General features: G+C 51.3%; 2 protein-coding genes across 2 annotated transcripts in view; both read right to left on the bottom strand.

Annotated features, from left to right (window-relative positions):
- Positions 1-1730: 1730 nt before the first annotated feature.
- On the bottom strand, positions 1731-6808 carry Miip (migration and invasion inhibitory protein). The gene is made up of 9 exons (XM_032894889.1): positions 6620-6808; positions 5999-6361; positions 5550-5634; positions 3980-4088; positions 3845-3897; positions 3391-3520; positions 3179-3275; positions 2291-2428; positions 1731-2018 (listed from the first exon to the last, which is right to left on the bottom strand). Exons 1-9 carry the CDS (start codon positions 6740-6742, stop codon positions 1947-1949), a joined length of 1170 nt encoding a protein of 389 aa, XP_032750780.1. The 5' UTR covers positions 6743-6808; the 3' UTR covers positions 1731-1946.
- Positions 6809-13112: 6304 nt separating this feature from the next.
- Mfn2 (mitofusin 2) overlaps positions 13113-22397 on the bottom strand; it is a 30371-nt gene continuing 21086 nt past the window's right edge. Inside the window, exons 13-19 of the mRNA XM_032894875.1 lie at positions 22020-22124; positions 21690-21792; positions 20423-20643; positions 18955-19110; positions 17719-17915; positions 16221-16355; positions 13113-14920 (exon numbers count right to left, since the gene is read on the bottom strand). Of these exons, the coding sequence (XP_032750766.1) occupies positions 14851-14920; positions 16221-16355; positions 17719-17915; positions 18955-19110; positions 20423-20643; positions 21690-21792; positions 22020-22124 (987 nt within the window). The 3' untranslated portion in view covers positions 13113-14850. The remainder of the gene's footprint in view (positions 14921-16220; positions 16356-17718; positions 17916-18954; positions 19111-20422; positions 20644-21689; positions 21793-22019; positions 22125-22397) is intronic.

Here is a 22397-nt window from a genome sequence, read left to right as displayed (position 1 = left end):
AACCCCAACAACAGGACACACACACACACACAAAGCAAGAATCTACAAATGGCTAAAGCTCCCATTTGTTCTGCTTTGATCTATCAACCTGGCATTAAAAAAGAATATACTGTTTTTGCTTTGTTTTAGATGTATGGGTATTTAACCTGTGTGCATGCCTCCCTGTACATCACACGCATGTCTGGTGCCTGTGAATTTGGAAAAGACCATCAAATGTCCTACAAAAGGAGCTACAGAAGGTTATGAGTCGTGATGTGGGTGCTGGAAAGTCAACCTGGGGCCTCTCAGAGAGCAGCCAGTGTCCACTGCTGAGCCATCTCTCCAGCCTGCAACTGGAACTTTAGAAAAACTAGTTCCACGTGCATGCACATCTGTGCAGGTATCTTCAGAAGCCGGAGAGGAAATCTCGGGCCCCGCTGCGATTGGAGTTACAGACATCTGTGTACCACTAGATATGGGTGATCCAATGCTGGCCCTCTGATGCAGAAGCGTCTTAGCTATTTTTCCACAACTGCGGAGGGAAGGTTTTATATAGTCCTAAAGGTTAGAGCCCACGGTGAAGGGCGCGGCGTGGCGGCTGCACTAGAAGCCGAGAGCTGAGGGCTCATATGCAGAACCACCAAGAGGATACGGAGTGAATGGATGCAGAAGAATGAGCTTTTCACCTCCCAAAGCCCACATTCAGTGACATTGTTCCTCCAAGGTCACATCTTCACAGAGACGCATCCTTTACATACTACAAAGAATATGTTCATTCGAACCACGAGCAGTATGTACTCTTACGTGCTGAGCCGTCTCTCACACGTCGAATTTAATCTTATGGAACCTAAAGGATACAAGGCACTGGGGAAGCAGAGTCCCATTCCCTACCACCTGCCAAGTCTGTCTTTGATGGGGTTGTTGGCTGTGAGCTCCCTAATGTATTCTTCCTAGGGTTGTGGGTCACCCACTTTCTATAGGTGAGCCCAGAGAGGAACATGGAAGAAACCAGAGACCTCAAGAGAACCCTTCCACGGAGGTCAAGGAGCAAGCTCACTCAACATGAGACGCCGTTTTCAGTGAGTCCCATGCTGAGAGAATGTGTGTGGACACAGGTGCACACACGCTATGGCATGCATAGGAAATCCTGAAGACCACATTAGGTGTGGGTCCATACCTTCTTCCAATGTGTATGTCAGATTACCTTGCCCATCAGCCTGTGGGATTCCTCTATCTCCCCTTCCCACCTCCCCATAGGATTATGAACACTTGCTCAGCACCTGGCTTTTACATGGGTCCTGGGGATTTGAACTCAGATCCTCAAACTTACATAGCAAGGATTCTTATCCATTGAGCCAGCTCCCCTGGCCTGAGATATTTTGACTCTCACCTTGGCCTAGTCTGCTTTGGGGACACAAACCCCCATCTGTCTGGTAGGCAGCCATCTTATCTAGATCTGAGAGCAACAGATAAAGCTAGTATCCCGACCAGGGTCCAGTGGCGCATGCCCACATTCCATAATGAAGAGGTAGAGGCAAAAAGATCAGAAGTTCAAGGTCATCCTTGGCTACATTGTAAGTCTCAAGCCATCTTAGGTTTTGTGAGACCATGTGGTAGAAAATACACCAAAAAGCCACACTCCCAGTGTGGCCCCCAGGTAGCCAGTGTCTCCCTTAGGCAAAAGGGCCCAGGTGAGGCCAGAACACCTGGACCTCAAGAAGGCCATCAGAAATGAGAGGCTTACATGGAACTGGAAGTGTACGGCCCTGAGCTTTATTAGTACACTACTCAGAGCACTCCCTTCCCTCTGCCATAGATTTTCCACTTTCTAGCTCTCAGGAGACGAAGGGGACAACCGAGGAGAGACAGCTCAGCCACCGCCATCTTGTCCACTTCCAGCTCTCAGGTGCTTCTCCTCAGGGGATGCTGATGGCACTGGTAGAATACTGTCGCCTTCTGTATGGCTTCTAGTGGGAGGGACAGAGCCGGGCAACCTGAGGCTCTGACCAGAAAGGTGGTGGGACCCGTGATCGCACGGCCTGGAAGAAGAGTGAGGTCTTAGGGAGTTACTAGTGGACAGATGAATAGTGAGACATTGTGGGGTCCCTCAGGGATAGATGGGACTCATACCAGCCTCAGCTCCTCCTGCACCCTGCAGTGAGGGCCTCCTTCCTGGCTAGACGGGAGCAGGTGTCAAGGACCATCAAAGTTGCAGGGACACCTTGTCAGAGCCTGGGCTCCCCCATCTTGACAGGATCTGTCTTACCCGGACACTTTGCCACCCCAGGTTGGGACACACCCAAGACCCTACCTGACAGGATGGGTTTGTGGCTGACAGATTCCGGCGCTGTGCTGCTCCATGGGACACAGAGGACCAGAGGTCCAGGCTCTTGGAGACAGAGGTTTTCTCTGACTTTGGAGGCAGGATGTCCCAGCCCAGCAGACAGTGCTGTGGAAAGCCAAAGTTAAAGGCAGTTGTCATACACAACTACGGAAAAGTCCCCTGAGGAACTACAATCCCCTCCCTGGGGCGGAAACTCTGTTTACCCACTGGGCTTACTTACCCTAGGTCACCCCAAACTCAGTCCATGTTGACCTGGGCACCACAACCCTCCCCAGGATGGAGGAGAGGATGTGGATATTAATGGAAACCTTCCCACACTGGACTTGGCCTTGAACAAGTCAGTTGCATGACTTCACTAAGCCACCCACGAAACTCCAATACTGACAATGGTCCCTTTATTCCCACTTTACAGGGGAGCCAAAGCGTCTTTCTCCCAATTGCAGCTGCTTTATCCTCCACCAGGTTTAAACAGGACACTCTTTGACCCCCATCCTGAGTAGGAATATGGGACGTTATGTTGGAAATTTAAAGGTCTGGGTTCAAGTCCATCTCTGCCACCAGCCCTCATCTGCCTCCATGGCCTGTGTTGGGGTGAGGTAAGACAGTGGCTGCAGTTGCCCTGGGGAACAGCATTCCTAAGAGCTATGAATATGGCCAAGAGCTCAGTGAATATGGCCCATGTAGATACACATTTTAGACACCCTGTAGGGGACAAGTACCACACCTGGCCAGGGACTGAGGGATTCACCAGCCATAGCCTGGTAGCATTCAATATCCTTAGAGCGAGTTCTCTTCCTAAGGCTAGCTCAGGACCCTGGCCCAGCGGCCTCTAGCCTCTTAGGGCAGGGAGCTTACCCGAGGCAGAGCAAAAGTGTCAGATGCATCAAAGCTCTTCCTTCTGTGAATTCGGTACTGGTGTGGAGGGTCCATGATGGACAGGGGGACGCTCACCCTATGTAAGAGGGCAGGCACAGCATGAAAATCAGCAAGGGTCACATTCTGCACCTCACCCTAGTTACAACTGTCCACTGGGACCCTCCAGGATTCCCAGTGTTCTCAACACTCACCTGACTTGTACTGGATCTACCAGAGTTTGAGGGCCCTGCTCATCCCGGGGTATCCCACACAGACGGCAAGGGGCACCCGGATCCAGAGGCTCAGGAAACAGGCGGCGGTTGATGCGGTAACAGTACACACCTGTGAAGTCCATGAGACACCACCGTTCCCTCTATAAGCTAGGGGTGTTGTTTCCAGAGCCGAGGGCTGTCCTCGGTACACGAGCCATGCCATCCCCTGAGGAATGGCTTTTTCCCAGCACTTTTCCTCTCAAAGTCTTGGTTCTATACCTAAGTTCAGGGAGAAATGTCCTCCCAGGGGCAGCTTCTGGAGAGAGGTGGTTATAGAAGGCAGAACCAAAGCCAGTCAAAGCCCTAGGCTAGGATGCATCCCATGATGCTTGGACCCCAGGCTGCCCTCCCTGAGTCTGCAGCCCAGAGTGACCCGGCACAAGTGTACACTCACACTCGTGGTCCTCTTCCACACCATTGCTCTCTTGCAGCTCTGGGAATACGGCTCTGGGGATGGAGAAAGAACATGAGTGGGGTGAGTGATGGAGTTCCCCCAACCTTTGGACAGGCCCCACCAACCCCTGCTTACTCAGGGGAGTTGCAAACACAATCCTCTCTGTTGTCCTCTCGAAACTTCTGCAGCATAGAGAAGTAGGCTTCGGATTCACTACTGACGGGAGAGCTACTGTCCAGGGACCCTGGGGTGGGCGAACCAGCAGCGGGTGAGTAGAAGCACCCTGCCCCGCAGACTCGTCATCCCCTGTTAATGCCAGCTCTGTTTGAGCACCAGCCTGGCCTGCTGTGGTCCAGCAGCCCCCAGACAGCACAAGCCACATTCTAAAGAGGTGAAAGATGAGTTAGTCACCAAGGATCTCTGTGATATGATACTGAACGGGGACACTTTCTGGGAAGCTGGAGGCTGCAGACCAGAGGGTGGATGTTCCGAGGGAGGTCTGTGAAGGTGACCTAGGTAGCCACAGGGACAAACTGAAAGGATACCCCAGTAGCTGAAGGTGTGAAAGCCCCAGAACAGACAGGAGGGGACTGTGGCCAGAGCACAGTGAGGAGTGAGGGTGGAGGGATGGAACCCAGAGTCTGAGAGAACTCAGGGACAACAGACGTGTTTTCACAGGATTCTTCTTTGAGGCTGAGAGGTGAGAGGAAGCATGGCCAGCAGGAGAGAAGTTGAAAATTCTAGAGTTGTACTAAGGAATTTCTAGAGAACGTACTAGTCGTCAGTACATGGAATATGTAAAAGGGAGGCGAAGTCAAGGCTGAGCCCAAGGCATAGGGTGACTTATTAGGTGCATGAGGCTGCCATTTACAGAGATAGGAGGAGGGGCTACACTGAGGTTGGAGGTAGAAACCACACCTTGGTTACTGATGTGAGATTAAGATACTCTTTAAAATTGCATCTTAGTTTACTTCTTTTGGTGACTAAATTTTTTTAAGTGGAGTGAAAACACTTATAATCTTAGCAGTTGGGAGGCAGAGTCTTGGGGATCTCTGTGTTTCCAAGGAAGGCTATTCTACATAGGGAGTTTCAGGACACTCGAAAAATTTACCAAGAAGATACTAAGGTAGCGCTGGAGTGATAGCACAGGCCTTGGACACCAGCACTGGGGAGGTAGAGGTAGGAGGTGGAGCTCTGACATCCAGGACAGCCAGGACTAAATAGAGACCCAGTGTATACAAACAAACAAGAAAAGAACACTGGCCGCTTTTGCACCCACCCAGTGGCTCACAACCACAATTCCAGCCTCTCCCATGCACATGTGGCCTCCACAGCCACCAGGTATGTGCGTGATGGACAGACACACATACGGGCAAACTCACATGTAAATGGATGGTTAAAAAGCCAAAAGCTGAAATGGGTATCATTTCTGCTGCATGCATTTTAACACTCGGTTTTCAGAAATGAAGCAGAAGAGGTTAGAAAGACGACAGGAGGCCCTGGGAAGCCAGAGGGGCAGAAGAGTTGAGATGCTTCCATTAGTGTCGATCGGGGGCCTGGCTTCTATAAATGCTCAACTATAGACCGGCAGTCCTGACTCACTAGCTCATGCATTCACCCTCATTTCTGTCCAGGCTAAGATTAGTCCAACCCCGGCCCTCCCTCGCCTGAACCCCTACCCGGCACCTGTAACCCCGCCCCTCACCTGCGGTCCAATCATGGTCTAGGCATGGCCTAGAGTACCAGCTGCTCTCAGGCACTGAAGACTCCTGGGAGAAGGTCACTTTGGGCTGAGGAGGTAGACAGAGGCTACATCAGCAGGTCTGGGCCCAGAGGTCCCAATACAGGGGGACACCATGCCTCGTCCTGACTTAGACTCCATCGTGGCGCCAGCCTCACTGGGGAACTCAGAAATGGGAAGGTCAGTTTGGACCCGCTTTGGGTGTGGCTTTGAATAAGCCCGGGCTCCAAGCGTGTCTTCCTACCTGTACAATAAAGCTTGCTTCCTTTTTTCACAAAGCACTGACTAAGAAACACTCCAGACCTTATAGAAGCCTCACTTGGACAAGGGACACTTTTCTAGGGACAATCTGTCAGACAGGGAAACTGAGGGTCCTTAAGGCTCCCCGTGATTTCCAGGAACTACTTAGTTACCTTAGACAGCTTGCCTAGTCGTAACGGGAGGGACCTTGGGACCTGTGCCTTGTCAGGCCCCAGACCTTTTGGTCCTCCCAAAGACACTGGCCGCTTCCGACCTTCAGTGGCTAGCAAGGGTACTGAGGAGGGCCGTAGTCCTTCCTGGGGCTCCTGGTGTTGGCATGTGGCAGGTGGGAGAGAGTCCACCCTGGAGTTGACTTTGCCATACCAGGCCACGTCATAAGTGTCACCTCGATGACTGTCCAATGGGTCCCACACGTGTCTTTTGTCCTGTGACCTGGGGGCCACTGAGGAAGCAGAAGTCTCTTGGGACAGTGGCATCTCTAAGTTGTTGTTGCTGCTGCTATAGTCCAGGTTTGACTGTAAGAAACACGTCAGGTTACCCAGGCAGTAGCCTGGCCAGTGCCCAGCCACTCTGACCTGCTGTGGACCCGTAGGTCTTTACCCTTCTGTGGCTTTGGGGTTTCCCAGTCCAGTCCCTTCCTCCCAAAGCCTCAGTTTTACACCATCAATGAAATGGGTGCATCGGGAAAGGTTGACCCTGGAGGCTTGGACATAGTCACTGTGGATAAGTTGTCTTTTCCTCATCACCTGGGCATTACCAAGGTGGCCACCCACCTCTGATGCTGCTCTGGTCACCGACTGACACATGGCCTCGTGCCCAGCCCAAAGCTGCTTCAGGAGCTCCAGGCTGAGCAGTCGAAGCTGGACAGTATCTTTGGTCTCCGCCATGTTGGGCATGTGGGCTTCTCACAGCAATATCACCATCTCTGGGCTGCGGTGCACTCACAGCCTGGGTTCCACCTGAAGTCAAAGCAGCAATGACAAGAGATGAGGGAGGAACCCTGCCCCACAGGCCTAGATTCGAGACGTCACCGCGATGCTCCTTCACTCTGCGGCCTCACCCCGTGTCCTTAACCTCTCTGTGTCTCTCATCCTCACCTGACAGATCGGGAAACACAGTGTTTACCCCACCACACTGACACCGAGGCGACAACAGTTTAACGCGGGTTAAACCCGTAGTATGGCACCTGACTGATGTCCAATACCCACTAACACAGCCAGGATGTGCTTCCTCGCCCACCAAGAGACTAAGACTCCCACTGGGCCTTCCCTATGTAATCTGATTCCTGGGGCCTGTGAGATGGCTCCGTTGGTAAAGGTGCTTGCTGCCAAGCCTGACAATCTGAGTTCAACTCCTAGGGCCTACATAGTAGAGAGAACTGACTCCCACAAATCGTCTTCTCACCTTCATACAGGAGTCATGGCATGTGCGTGTCTACACCCCCACATGTATACCCACATCTGATTCCTTTATCATATAGAAAAGACTAGTACAGCATGCTAACTAACTTGCTTAACATGTTTAATAACTTCTGCTAACTGGAGCTGGCATTGAACCCAGGACCTGAAGCACTGAGTCTTTTCTCTACCACAAATCTTCCAGTCAATTCTTTTTTCTTTTTCTTTCATTTTTTTTTCCCCCCGGAGCTGGAGACCGAACCCAGGGCCTTGCGCTTGCTAGGCAAGCACTCTACCACTGAGCTAAATCCCCAACCCCCTCTTTCATTTCTTTATCTCTTTCTTTTTCCTTTACTTGCATTTGTGACCTCATCCCAAGGGCACACAACTACTAAATGCCAAAAGCTGGGTTTGAAGCAAAATGTAGGTTCCTGCTTGTTGTGCAGTGGCTACTTCCCTGACATTCAAACTTCTCCCTCATGGTGGGAGGAGAGAGTGTCCTCAGAATGTTGCAAATGCCCAAGGCCCATTCCACAAGGTTGATTTAAAAAATGTCCAGGGAGAGAGGATTCTCCGATGGAGCTGCCTGAACGCTGCGCAGGGGTGGGTCAGAATCCATGCTAGGTGTGCGTGCCAATGATGCAGCTGCCTTTGGGTCATGCAAGTTCCCGCGGTAACCCCAGTGCGTACACTCATTGGTTCACCCGGCCACGCTCGGGTGGACTCATTCCTCTGCTCTGTTGGCTGTGCTCTGGGGCAAATAAACCTTTGCTGACATAGGACTCGGAATGAAGGGTCTGCAGTTAGTAAAGCACGGCCGTGATAGGGTTGGTACGATGCCGGGACACCCTCCACCTCTTCTCCAGCCAGCTTTGGTCCCTCATAAATTAAACTCAGTGACACTTCTTTTGCTTCCGGAAGAGATGTCTGCAGTATAAAGAAGCACTTCCCACTTCTCTTAAAACCCCAGGCCAGACTCCTTCAGCAGTATCAGAACCCCTGTCCTGTCCCAGCCCTGCCACCCCACACACCCCTGGGGACTTGGGCTGCAGGGGGCGAGCAGAGATGACCCTAGCATCCCACTCACGCGCACTCAGGCAGGGTGCACACCCGGCCTGGGCGCTTGCCCCTTCTCTCCTAGTCTGGCGGGACTTAAGCACACCTCTCTGTTCCCAAGATCAGTGGCTACCTTGGACGCCAACGCTCCTCTCCCGGAAGCCCAGGTTTCCAGCAGCCCGGGGATCCGCCCCTAGCAGGGGCGGAACCTCCAGTGGTTGTCCTAATTGGCTAGTGCCGAGGCGGGGCCTCCGCCGCTGTCCCAGTCGGCCAATTGGCGGTACCAGGACTTGTTTCTTCGCATCCGGAAGCGGCAGTTTCATTTGGGGGCGGGGGGAATTTATGGGGCCTCACTGCTAATTGGTTAACTGATGATGCTAATTCTACCAGTTCAAATTTTACCGAATAGCACGGTCCCAGGAGGACAGGTTCCGATTGGTCAGTGTGGCCCGGTTATGCAATTTCCGGATGTGAAACGGCTACTGGCGGTGCATAGGTGGGGCTAGAGACTACGGCAAACTTTTTTTTTCTTTTTCGTTTTCTTTTTAAAAGGCTTACTTCAACCTAGGGGCTCCTCCGTCTTGGGCGGGTGTGTGAATATACAGACGTGCCGTATTAGCCCAGCTTTCTATAACACTTTAAGTCTTCCTGAAGTGCCTATTTTGTGCCAGAGACACAGGGATGCGAAGATTTAAACGGGTGGGGACAGAAAAAGAGAACTTGGTGCGAAGATTACAATATAGATACCAAAAATCTGCTGCTGTAAGATACAAGCCAAAATTTAGTGTAGTCCAGGCTGGCCTCAAACTCGCTGTGTCTTGAGGATCATCTTTAACTCCTTTCTAAGCCTGCAGCCTCTACCTCCGCTAGTGCTGGAATTACAGGTGTGTTCCAGCGCACCCAGTTTGTACGGTGCTGGGAATTGAGCCCAGGACTCTAGGCATAAAAATGTTTTACCTTAGCTGTTCTCAAGGGCACCTTGTGTTTAATACCCATGGCTGACAGCCGCTCCATGTCACAGAGGCAAAGCCAGCCTGCCCGGGGAAAGGGTCTTGGAATATACATCTGGAGTCCAGGTTAAGGGGCTTGTTTACCCTTACAGTCTTCATTCAAGAAGCGAAGTGTACTGCTACAATTTAGGTTGCAAGTACCTATTCTATGGCAGGTTGGGGATAGGGGGTGGGGATAGCATATGCAGCCGGGATAAAGTGCCCTGGCTAGGACAGCACTTTATAATCAATAGAATTCGCTGGGTGTGGTTGTGCACACTTTTAATCCAGGCACTCAGTAGGTAAGGGTCAGGCATCTTTGTGAACTCCAGGCCAGCCTGTAGTGAGGTCCAGGAAAACCAGGGCTACACCATGAGATGCTGTCTCAAAACAAACTATCATATGGCATGCACAAATTTTTAAAAAGAGGTATTTACACTGGGGATGTTGATCGGATAGCAGAGTGCTTGTTTGTTGTGCACAGATTGCTGGGTTTGATCTCAGCACAAACCGAGCATGAGAGTGCACACCTTTCATACCGGGTAGAGGCAGGTGGATCTTCAGATCCCAGCATCTCCCTAGCCATCCTCACACACGCACACACGCACGCGCACACACACACGAACACACACGCACACGAACACACACACACACACACAGACATACACGTAGCCACACACACGCACACACGAACACATACACACACCAGCTCTAAAAGTAGTTTTGTTTTTTAAAAAAAGGGGGAGGGGCTGGAGAGATGGCTCAGCGGTTAAGAGCACCCGACTGCTCTTCCAGAGGTCCTGAGTTCAATTCCCAGCAACCACATGGTGGCTCACAACCATCTGTAACGAGATCCGATGCCCTCTTCTGCTGTGTCTGAAGGCAGCTACAGTGTACTCGTCATATATAAAATGAATAAATAAAATCTTTTTAAAAAAAGGGGGGGGAAGCATGCATGCCTTTAATCCCAGCACTCGGGAGGCAGAGGCAGGCAGATCTTTGGGGCCAGCCTGGTCTGCAGAGTGAGTTCTAGAGAGCAAAATCCTGTCTTGAAAAAAAAAAAAAAAAAAAAAAGAGGGACACATCATTGTGTTTCACAAAGGTGTATAGACTCTGACCCTTCTCACCTGTGTGGCTTTATTGTAAGCACCCGCCTAGGGCACTTTCATGGCCCTCCCAGGGTACTGTCATTGACTGGCTGTTCTCTTTGCTTCCCTCACTCTGACCTCTGTCTCCACCAGCATCACTGCAGACCCCTAGTAAGATGTGAGTCAGCTCTTCTTACTTTCCCCTTCCTTTCCTCTCCCTTCTCCTTCACTCTTCGTTGGCTACACTCCTTTAGTTCTATGAAGACAATTCAAAGCACACTCACCTCAGGCCCTGTGCACTTGCTCTTTCTGCCATGGAACACCCTACCCAGATCTACCGGGACTTCATTACCCAGTCTGTATGTAGGGGATACCTCACATCTCCAACCAACCATCCTTTTACCCTTTCACACCTCCCTTCCTTCTCTTCTTGACCTCTTGTTTGTATGGAATAGATCTTGGCTCTTATCCACAGAGGAGCTTCATAAAGGCAGGGGGTTTTGTTGTTGGAATGCTGGGAGTCAAACCTACAGCCTCCTGTATGCTGGGCAAGTCAGCCCACCCGGAGACAGGGTTTCTCATTGTGATTTCAGGCTGGCCTCAAACTCAGATCAACTGCCTGGTTCTTTAATCACGAGCCACCACGCCCCACTTTTTTATTTTTTAAAGACAGGGGTCACTATGCAGCATGGCCAGCCTGAAACTTGCTGTCAGAGAGTCGGGTTGGGTCTCCTTGGGACCCCAGCACTGGACAGTTAAAGCCCCCATGACCCTCTGTTGCCCTCCCCTTCGAGTGAGCAGATGAAATGGAGAACTATCTGACCTTACCTGAGAATAATTAACTCAGTGCACCCTTCCTCGTTAACCACCACCCAGCAGGCCATCAGTAGCAGCTTGCTAATGACAGAACAACCCCTACGTTTAATAAACTTTTTGCTTCACATACATGTGTACTAACTAGACCATGTGTTTCTAGTGCAGGGGAGAGTGAAGGGCACATTTAAAGGCTGACAGGCTTGGGGAAATTAAGATTTGGGTGCAAAGGCAGGCTCCCCTTCTACCCTTCATCTTCCCTTCCCCAATCAGCCCAAGATGCCCAGGACAACAGAGTCTTATTTCCCTGAACTTCAGTTTCCACAAAGTTGCTGAGCAAGCCGAATTCTCAACGCACACTTGAATGTCCTATAACTGGGTCCACCCACAGGCTTCCAGGAGCATTTGAGTTCTTCCAAAGTCCTGGACTGAAAATGTGTAAACAGACTTGCTCTCCTGAGACAGAACGGAACAGCCCCGGCCTTTAGAGAGCCCCTTCTATAGGGGAGACACACGCACCATGATTGTTCTAGGATACATGCATATCCTGTATGCTATTCACAAAGAACGGGTATCTGTTCAGGATGAGGAAAGACAGACACACTTGTAGACAAGCAGAGGTGGCAGGGAGAGAAAGAACATGAATCTGAGGAACCAAGTAAGAACTTGGGCTTCTATCCTGGATGAGAGTCTGGGTGTTTGGAGTGTGGCACGTGCTGAACTCCAAGTGCAAGGGTCATAAGAGGCAAGGGTGGGAGAGGAAATAGGGTAAGAGGCAAGAAGTCCTATCAGCACAGAGTAGCTGTAATGAGGAAGAAGAGGTCAGGGTCTCATAGATTCAGAAAGTGGCAGACTAGGTACAGCATGTGTGATGGTGGACTTGATGATCCATCGAGTTTGTGGCCTGGGAATCTGGGAGGGTGTAGTTACCATTGAGAGGTCAAACCTATGCCATCTTGGCACAGGCCTCCATTTTAAAAGAAAAAGTGCCTGAGAACTTGACCTACAGCTGACCCCAAGCTGTACCCAAGTATCAGGAAGAACCACACAGCTTGTCTCTGGCCCATACACCAGAGTTACTCCCTAGCAACGGCCAATCAGGATCAGTCTGGTGGTTCCGGATGTACTTTCAGACTGATTGTTCATGGTTTTGCTTCAGAGCACCCACCGGCGTATAGCAGTCATTTAATTGGAAGCCTGCCAGGTTAGAACCCCCTCACTTACTCATCATTTCTTTAAAACCTTGTCCTGCTGGAAGCCCAGGGCTTCACCCTCCCATCCTGCTGCATCACTGACAGGAACCCAAGCTCCAGCTTGAATAAATCCCCCAGTGCAATTGCATCGGAATCAACTCCTTGGAGGACTTGTGGTTCAAGAATGCTTCCGAAACAGGCGCTACACCGTCAGCTGAGCTCACAGCTTCCGAGACACACAAGTGGGTGGGTACGGTTGGAGCCTCAGACAGGAGGACACATGCAGCAGGGAAAGGAGAACCCACCAATGGCCTTTTCCACTCCCAAGGGCCTTTCAAACAAGAAAGGTCACAGGCGGAGCTGGAGAGATGGCTCAGTGGTTAAGAGCACTGACTGCTCTTCCAGAGGTCCTGAGTTCAAATCCCAGCAACCACATGGTGGCTCACACCCATCTGTAATGGGATCTGATGACCTCTTCTGGTGTGCATGAAGATAGTTACAGTGTGTGTACACACACACACACACACACACACACATATTTAAAAAAAGAAGGGTTGGTCACAGACAAGTTCTCAGAAGGTGAAGCAGGGTGGTCGCTGAGTCACTGCTGTTGTACTGAGAACTGAAGTGGAATTAGAGAACTCTGTTCGGGAACTGCTCCATCTCCTGGCTGTGGAGGCTGGTCATGGCCTTCTCCCTGACTAGACCACTGCAAGGCAGAGAGCTCACACAGGGTCACAACTGGGGCTTTATTTTAGGTTCCAATACGATCAGCAGAGATACAAGTAACCCAGGCAGATGCATCACCTATATATACCAGAAGCAAACACACTGTGTCTGGTGCCTTCTGCACCCCAGCAAAGGATCACACAACAATTAGCAGCAAGAAACTAAAGTGCTCTCTGCTAAACGTCTCTCAGATACAGGCTCTCCCTGGTGGTATAAATGAATCTTTACTTATATAAGCTCAAAATTCCATTCATTACTCAAGGGCTATACAGAAAAAGAATTTGAGTTTATTTTACCCCCCCCCCCAAAAAAAAGCACATAACACTCATTGGGATTACATGACACTGATGTGTCCTGACCCACTGTGAGATGACCCCGTCCAGCCTGGCAATGACCCACTGTGAGATGACCCCGTCCAGCCTGGCAATGACCCACTGTGAGATGACCCCGTCCAGCCTGGCAATGCACTATGTCTTTCCATTCACGCTGACCTTGGCCAAGACTGTCCCAGCAAAAAGGGTAGACTGAGGGGAAGTGACACACAGACATGGGCAGGAGAGGACATGGCCCATGGGTCCCACAGAGAGCTCCTGGTTGTGGGCTTCTGGGAGGGGCTGGAGCCCAGTGCTTTATCTCTACTCTACCTGTCCTACAAAGGATTCATCACTCTAAAACTGCTCTTCCAAGACAATCAACCTTGGTGACTGAAATCCCCCCTGCTTCGACCATTAACAATTTCAACACTTAACAGTAAGAAGTTCAGCGTTGACTTGAGGCAGAGCAAGCAGCGGGAGGCCTCAGGCGCAGAAGAGGAGGAGCTTGAGGGCTGGGGCAGAAGGAGAGCAGCCGCCAGGCTTCTCCCATGTTCTGTAACAGCTGCAGCATCGGCACAATCCAGTCCAGAGAACGGTGGCACAGGGAGCTTGTAGCAAGGCAGGGATGAGCTCAAATTAGCAAGGGGAGCCTCACAGGTTTGTGAGCCACTCAGTGCTAGGTCAGATAGAGAGACCTCTTCTGTACTAACCCGGGCAGCTCCCATCTTCCACCATTCCTCCTGCTACATCCTTTAACCACCTGGAGCAAACTAGCAAGAAGGGAGGCGAGTCCCTTGTCATCACAATGCCAGACACCAACCTCACTACCACATCGGACACCCTAGTTCACATACCGTCCCCTGAGCTCTTACTTTGCGCTGGCTGGCAAGGGTCTCCAGCTTCCCCTATAAGCTGGTTGAGTCTAAAGCCCAGGGTGTGTGAGCCTGGCCACCAAGCACAACTGAAAGACTCTGCAAGTGGGAAAAAGTGCTAAAGCTGAGGGCCAAATGCAAGACACAAGTTCTTCAGTACCCTGAACTTTTCTGGGGAGTCCAGTCACCCCCAACATTCTCTCTCTGTAGGTGTACTCGGGCTGAAGAAAGGAGCGCCTGCCTGATGCCTGTGAAGGCGCCCATCAGTCGTTCTGCAGGATGCCATCCTGAGGAAGACCTTATCAAATGCACAGTGACTTCCAACCGGCTGAGCATGATGAGCAGACACAGACACATGCATGACTCCTTGGGGCTGAGCTGTCCAGTCCTTGTTGGTCTCCACTGGGTATGAGCTGGGGGTCTTCTGCAGGGGGTAGGGAGTAACTGGTACAAGACAGTGGGTGCTTTCCTTCTCTCTGCAGCAGCCAAGGACTAGAGCTGATGGGAGGTGCGGCCCTGCCTCTTCTCGGTGCAGGTCCGCCCTGGCTGCCCACTATCTGCTGGGCTGCAGGTACTGGTGTATGAACATGTTGAGTTCGCTGTCCAACCAGCCAGCTTTATTCCTGCAAATACAAGATTAATATAGACAGTTGCTATGGCAGATCACAGTAGCCTGACTGAACTTTCATGTAATCCTTCAATAGCACATTTCCCTCTTTGCAAATAAGAAAAGGTCACAAGCTGGTGGAATAGAGCCAGGCAATTTTAAAAGGGGGTAAACAGGATCTCTCTAATCTCTAAGTAGTCCAGGCTGGCCTGGAACTCACAGCTGTCCTCCTGCCTCACCTTCCTATGTCCTCTGATTACAGGAATGAACCACCACAGTTGGTTTTAGGTTTTTCTAGTTTGGCTACAGCACAGAGCAAGTCTCGATTTCTGGAAGCCAACTTTCTTGACAGATAAAAGGTTTGGGTGTTAGCTCAGGCTATCTTTGTGGCTACAAGCAGCAACAGACACTCTGTCCTTTGAGTCCCAGTGGAAGAGCAGTGTATCCCTGGTGATGGACAGAAGGGGCATTATCTGCACAGGCCAGACAAAGGAGAGAAAGTCCACTGATCTGTCAGGGCTAGAGCTCAAACCCTCTCAGTCCCTCTTCCCTACCTCTGTCCCCTGTGGGCTGCAGACATCAGAGGTGGGGGCAGGAAATGCAGGTCCCCATACAATAATGTTACCATGGCCTGAGCAGGCCGAGGACTTCGCAGAATACTTCTATCTTCAGCTGTGGCCCATGTCACAGGTAAAAGCCACAGGACACAGCAAAGCTGAGAGAGTACAGGCTAGAACCCAGAACCAGGCCCTTTCAACGGATACCCCCGCTGCCCTACCCCCTCAGCAAACCTCACAGTGCTACAGAGACTACCAATCCTGCTCCTGTGGAGAGACCTGGAGCTACACACCCCAGCTCCTGGGCTCAGCATGAAACTGAGCATGACTGACATGCTCTCACATAGAGCAAGGAAAACCAAAGTGCAGCCCACCTGCAGCCCATGTTCCTGTAGATCTCCAGACAAGGGACTGAGCTTCCTCTCCTCTAGGGGTAACAAAACAGGCTGGGTCAGCTGGGTCAAGTACTGAGGCCCTCCAGTTCAGAGGGCAACCCATGAGCTGTGACATCACTACCTTGCTCGTTTCCTGACATCATAATGCCCCATCTGGAAGCCTTGAGGACGGCGACACTCTACTAGACCTCCAGCACCAGCACTACCTACCCCACACTCATCAGTGCCGAGCAACCAGCTCACAGGAAGGCTCAATCCCCCAAGAGCACCTGCTGTCCACACTGAGACACCAGCCGCAGACAAGCTCCACCTGCCCCCACCCCGCCCTACCACACCCCTCCCCACTTGGTCCTGGGCCACTCACCTGAGCAATTTGGCTTTGCTCTGAAGTGAATCCAGAGCCTCAACTTTCTTGTTCATGGCAGCAATTTCCTGCTCCAGATTATCCCGGGTGATGTCAACTTGCTGGCACAGATGAGCAAATGTCCCAGACAATTCTCTGAGGGGACAGAGGTTGGATTAACTGGGCACATGGTGGTTTAGGTAGGATTCTTCTATTCATAGTTAAATCTACCCAGAACAGAGCAGCTGAGTCCTGCTTTTTGGGATCCTTTCCACCTCTACTGAAACCACAAACAGCTCCCAATGCTCACATCAAAGACGGTGGGCATCATCACAGGAGGCACAGCATTGCAGTGCTGAGGCCAGGATTCTAACTCTGATGCTCACCAGCTAAGTGACTCAGCTCCCTTATCTGAGTCCAAGGTTCAGTGTCCTCCTGTACACAGTGTGTGTGTGCGTGTGTGTGTGTGTGTGTGTGTGTGTGTAACAGAGAGAGACAGAAACAGAGACAGAGACACAGAGAGACAGAGACACAGAGAGAGACAGAGACAGAGACACAGAGACAGAGAGAGGCTAGGGATTAACTTAGGCCTTCACGCAAGGCAAGCGCTCCCCGACAGGGCTATGTCCCTAGCCCCTGTCAGTGCTCTCATTTGAGAAAGTACGCACCAATAAACACTCAGCTCACAGCTACAAGAGCAAAGGGAAGCTACTGCAGAAAGGTCTGTCATGCACAGAGGGTCAACGGAAAACACTGAGCATGGTGGCTCATGCCCGCAGTTCTAGGGCTTGGAGGCTGAAGCTGCAAGATTGCTCTGAATTTGAGATTAGGCTGGGCTATAGTCAAGAGGCTGGGAGACAGGGACAAAGAGTGTGCAGGATAGTGCAGCTACCTGCCTTCTCCTGCTCTAAGATCTAGCACCCATAGGGACCCTGACCCACAGAGGCAATGAAACCAGGCTTTGATTTAGGATCCCAAAGCTCATGCCCTTCGTAGCATCATCTATCCATCCATCCTTCCTTCTTTCCTTCCTTCCTTCCTTCCTTCCTTCCTTCCTTCCTTCCTTCCTTCCTCTTTCTTTCTTTCTTTATGCAGAGACAGGGTCTCACGTAGCCCAACCTGGCTCCAAACTCCCTATAGCCAAGGCTGACCCTCTGCCTCCACCTCCTGAGTACTGAAGTACAGGTGCTAAGACATCGCAGCTGATCCACACGATACTGGAGACCAAGCCCAGGGCTTCATGTATGCTAGGCAAGCACTCTGCCAACCAAGCTGCTCTTCCAGTCCCAAAGCCACCTTTAAAACCTATGAAATGAAGCGTGTCTTCCCGACCTGAGGCACCAAGGCCTGCCCGACCTCAGCCTGGGACCCTCTTGTCATCCAAGGATGCAAAGCTGGCACTGCCCAGCCCAAGTCCTAGAACCCATGATGCTAAGACCTGGGGACTCTCAGGTTAGGCTCAAAGGAGGTGGAAAGCCCACCTACTGGGATGTCCTCCCCGGGCCCCTGGGCCACTCACTGCTGGACTTGGTGGCTGCAGTTAGAGCCGGTATAACTGATAATGAGCTGCAGCTTCTCACTGGCATACTCCACAAACTGGCGCTTGAAGGCCCTCTCCTTGGCTCTGGTGGTCCAGGTCAGCCGCTCATACACGTACAGGAGGCCATACAGTCCAAAGGAGAGGGCGATGAGTCTCCAGCCCACTGCCTTCCACACCTGTAAAGATGCATGCTCAATGTGCAGCAGTCTCTGTGACCCCAGTGAGGTAAGAGGACTGCAGCGGAAAGTGAGGGAACCGGGTGTTGGCCACAGTACATAGCTTAGGGTTGGGACCACTGTCCTGATCTAGGTGAGGTTTGTTTGCTCTGTATTTTAAGTGCTGGAATGGAGTACTGGGCTTGGTGTGTGTTGAGCAAGCTCTCCTCTACTGAGCTTCACCCCAAGCTGAGAAACAGGCTTCTTAGCGAGAGACACAGATAATCCAAAGTAACAGCCTACTCTGGTGGAAGCCAGGGTCAGAAGTTGGCATCCCACCTCACAGTCACAGAACGGGGCGTGGAGCTCAGCTTCAGAGCTCATGTCATCCTCACCCTGGCTGTACGAACATGGGCACACCGGGCACGTTTAGTCCACAGGTGGCGTAGCCAGGTAAATAAGATGCTAGAAAGGGGTCTGTGGATGGTCAGTGCGGCAGACCATGGCCCTCTTCTAGGACACTATCTGTGGAAAACACCACAGAGTGTGACTCCCGGCCTGGGGAAGAGGCCTTGGCTAATCCATCTTGTACTGCATGCTGGAAGAGCAACCAGACAGCGTCTGTGACGGTCACCCCCTGCCATGGCTCTGCTCAGTGCTACAGAAGGGCATGAGAGCTGGCCAACACTATGGGAGGCACTGGGCTGAGTCAGACAAGGTGAGCTCCACAGAACCAGAGGAGGGCCAACTGCTCCTCAGGGCTTGGGTCAGAGCCACCCAGAGGCAGTAGAGAGAAGATCAAGGGCCAGGTGGGCCTCCTCCTCCTTAACCTTTTCCCTGTTTGCCGTGGAAGAAGAGACCTCAGTGTCAGATGGGGAGTTCAAACTATGGATTTCTGAAAGCCATGCCCAGGAAATGGAAGAGCATCCTTAGTTAGTGATGTCTCAGCAGAGCAGCTGTCTGTGAGAAGGCTCTGACCATATAGCTCCCCAGCACACAAAACACTCACTGAGCCCCCACGTCCCTCCCGCTGCCCCTTCCCCAAGCAAGTGTCACTGACCACTCCTCCGACCACGAGAATGCCCATAGAGGTCCTGGAAGTCAGAGAGGCCAGGCCAGTAACCATGGAAACCATGAGCTCCTCCTGGGTGAGGGAGCCCTGTGGCAAGGGTGGCATGCTGGGGTTGGCAGGTGTCAGAGGGAGAGGACGCTGAACCTGATGAGAGATGACAAAGGTATGAGAAGAATGTTGCAAGTCTGCCATTCAAGCACAGCCTCAGTGACCCTCAGGACTGCACCAGGTAGAAGAACAGGGACTGAGCAAGACACCTGAGGGAGAATGAGCTTTGTATGCACCACAGTGGGATGCCTGCCTCCCAGAAAACTGCAAGCCCAAGGTGTATACTCTGGCATGCCACGAGATGTAAGCCCTGGCTACTGGGCTTTCACCAGCACAGCGCCTGTACTAAAAGCAGTAATTTAGACATGCGTGTGTATGTGTATTGCATGGCATATGCATATGAGTGTGTGCACATGTATGTGGTGGGGTAGGGGATGCCTCTATGCTCTCACAGACAGAACCTAGAGCAGACGGTCAGGTGTCCTTCTCTACAGCCTTCTGTGTTAACACAAGTCTCTCTCAAGGAACTGGAAGCTCACTGTTTCAGTGAGGCTGACTGACTGACTTTAGAGTAAGAATTATACCCACTGAGCTATCTCCTCAGTCACTAAATTTTATTCTAAAATTCAAAGTAATGATATGTTTTATTCTCTAAGATTTAGTTTATATGTATGAATCCTTTGTTTGCATACCACACGTGTACCTAGTGCACATGAAATTCAAGAGAGCACTATATGCCTTGGCCTTAGAACTAAAGTTAAGGACAGCTGCAAACCACCATGCGGGTGCTGAGTGGAGTCTGTGTCCTCTTCAAGAACAGCAGCCTCTAAACTGCTGAGCCAGCCATCTTGCCAGCTCCTAATGGATCTTTATTCTAGTAATCTTTTTAAAGTTATTTTTTATTCTAAATTTTAAAGTGGTGGTTTGTAGGTAAGTATTTTTAAATTCTCCCCACCCCTCCAGTGGTAAGGATGACATCCAAAGCCCAGGCAAACACTTCTCTGCTGAGCTACATCCCCAGACTCCAAGTGGTCTGTCTTGAACAGCACATACTTATTAACAAGCACTAGAAAAACACCCGGAATTTTGCTTTTCCAAGACAGGTTTTCTCTGTGTAATAGTCCTGGCTGGATAGAACTCACTTTATAGACCAGGCTGGCCGCAAACTTACAGAGGTCTGCCTGCCTCTGCCTCTGAAGCCCTGGATTAAAGGTGTATGCCACCACCACGCGGCCAGCCCTCAGCATTTGTAACTAGGACAAGACCAAGTTGGTAATGGCGGCAATTCTGACCACTGCCCTGATGACACTGTAAATGGCTTCTGCCCTAAGGTCCCCAGTAGTAGACTGACTGTGTATCTGGTAGCAGGGTGATCTCCCATGATGCACCAGGGAAAAGAGCTTCTTGCCTGATCATTGTAGCCCAGCAAGGCCCGCCGGCTATTCTTAGGGCCCAGGAACCTATTCACTAGCATAGTCCATCCAAGGGAGAAGTGGAATTCGATGTCCTCCTGAAAGTCAGCGCACAGCTTGTCACAGTTCAGGTCATAGCTGAGGGAGAAACACTGTCGAGGGACCAGCATGTCTATCTGATTCCGCACAGACACAGGAAGAAGGGGCTTCAAGCCGTCTGTCAGGGCAAAGCAGGGAGAGAGTGCATCAGCTAAGGCCTGTGTCACCCCAGGGCCACCCAACCTGAGGCACACTGTTTGCACCAGCTGCTAGAGACACTGCAGCTCTGTGCAGAAACTACACTTGGTTGGTCAGTTGGTGGGACTGGTTGACAGGTTACCTTCCCAAACCTGCCAGGAGTCATGCAAACTTCTATACTGTCCCCTATGGCAACCCCAAGTTCATACAGAATGAATTGAAGACACCCAGAAGACAAAGGTAGTGAGTTAAATCACTATCAAGGTAACATAAGGAAGTTGATTTATTATTTTTGATTAGATGTATGTGTATCTGGGGCTGTGTGCGCACATGGGTGCAGAAGCATATGAAGTCAGGGGCACATGAAGTCAGGGGCACATGAAGTCAGGGGCACATGAAGTCAGGGGCACATGAAGTCAGGGGCACATGAAGTCAGGGGCACATGAAGTCAGGAACATATGAAGTCAGGGCACATGAAGTCAGGCACATGAAGTCAGGGCACATGAAGCCAGGAACATATGAAGTCAGGGGCACATGAAGTCAGGGGCACATGAAGTCAGGAACATATGAAGTCAGGGGCACATAAAGTCAGGGGCACATAAAGTCAGGGGCACATGAAGTCAGGGGCACATGAAGTCAGGGGCACATGAAGCCAGGAACATATGAAGTCAGGGGCACATGAAGTCAGGAACATATGAAGTCAGGGGCACATGAAGTCAGGGACACATGAAGTCAGGGGCACATGAAGTCAGGGGCACATGAAACCAGGAACATATGAAGTCAGGGGCACATAAAGTCAGGGGCACATGAAGTCAGGGGTACATGAAGTCAGGAGCATAGGATCTCCTGGATGGATCTGAAGTTCAGGCAGCTGTAAACCTTGAGACATGGTTTCTGGGAACCAAACTCAGGTCCTCTGTGAAGGCAGTACCCGCTCTACTCTGAACACACTTAACTCTCTCTCCAGCCATATCCTCAGCTTGGATATGGCAGCCCCACAGACTCCGGGTCCCTTGTGGCACTAACCTATCATGTCCTGCTGCATAGTCTGCAGTGAACTGGCGATGGCTGTGGAGCAGCGGTCAGACATGTTTCGGCCCAGGCCTTCCTCTATATGGCGGTGCAGTTCCTGCCTCCAGAAAAGAAAGGTTGTGAGAAGAGGTACCACCACAGGAGTCTGTAGGATGTTCAACCAGACCTCACCTACCAGCTGACCAAAGAGGCAGCTTGGACCTCATGTCCCTGGCTGTCATTTCCACTCAGGGACCCTGATATGGAGCAGCTAAGGCTGAGTTGCTGTCCCCATGGTGACTCTGTCCAATGGTCCCTGCCAAGAGCACATGCTGCTTCACTCACATTCTTATAAACCTTGAGGACAACTGGGGATGGGTGGAAGTCCATCTGGTACTCGTCAACCAGCACAGAGAGGCGCCTGATCTCTTCAGCCATGGCTGTGGACACCTGCAGTCAAGGGAGGCCACAGTCAGCATCAGGAGAACTGAGCTTTGCTTCTGCAGGGGAGGCTGCAGTTAACTACCCAGCTGTCCTTATACCCTACAGTCTTCCCAGCTCCTCTTGATTTGAAGTCACAGGGGTGGAAGAAAATGGACAATCAAGGTGGCCCTGGAAGGAGGCCCAGGGAAAACTGTGTTCTTGAATTAGGGCCACAAAAGCTTCCCAGAAAGCTGGGGAATCCTAGGAGTCTTGCCTAGGTATTTGCTGCCACTGAACTGA

Source organism: Rattus rattus, chromosome 1, assembly GCF_011064425.1.
Source record: "Rattus rattus isolate New Zealand chromosome 1, Rrattus_CSIRO_v1, whole genome shotgun sequence".
In the NCBI taxonomy this organism is placed as follows: Eukaryota; Metazoa; Chordata; class Mammalia; order Rodentia; family Muridae; genus Rattus; species Rattus rattus.
This window is presented reverse-complemented; position numbering and strand designations above follow the sequence as displayed.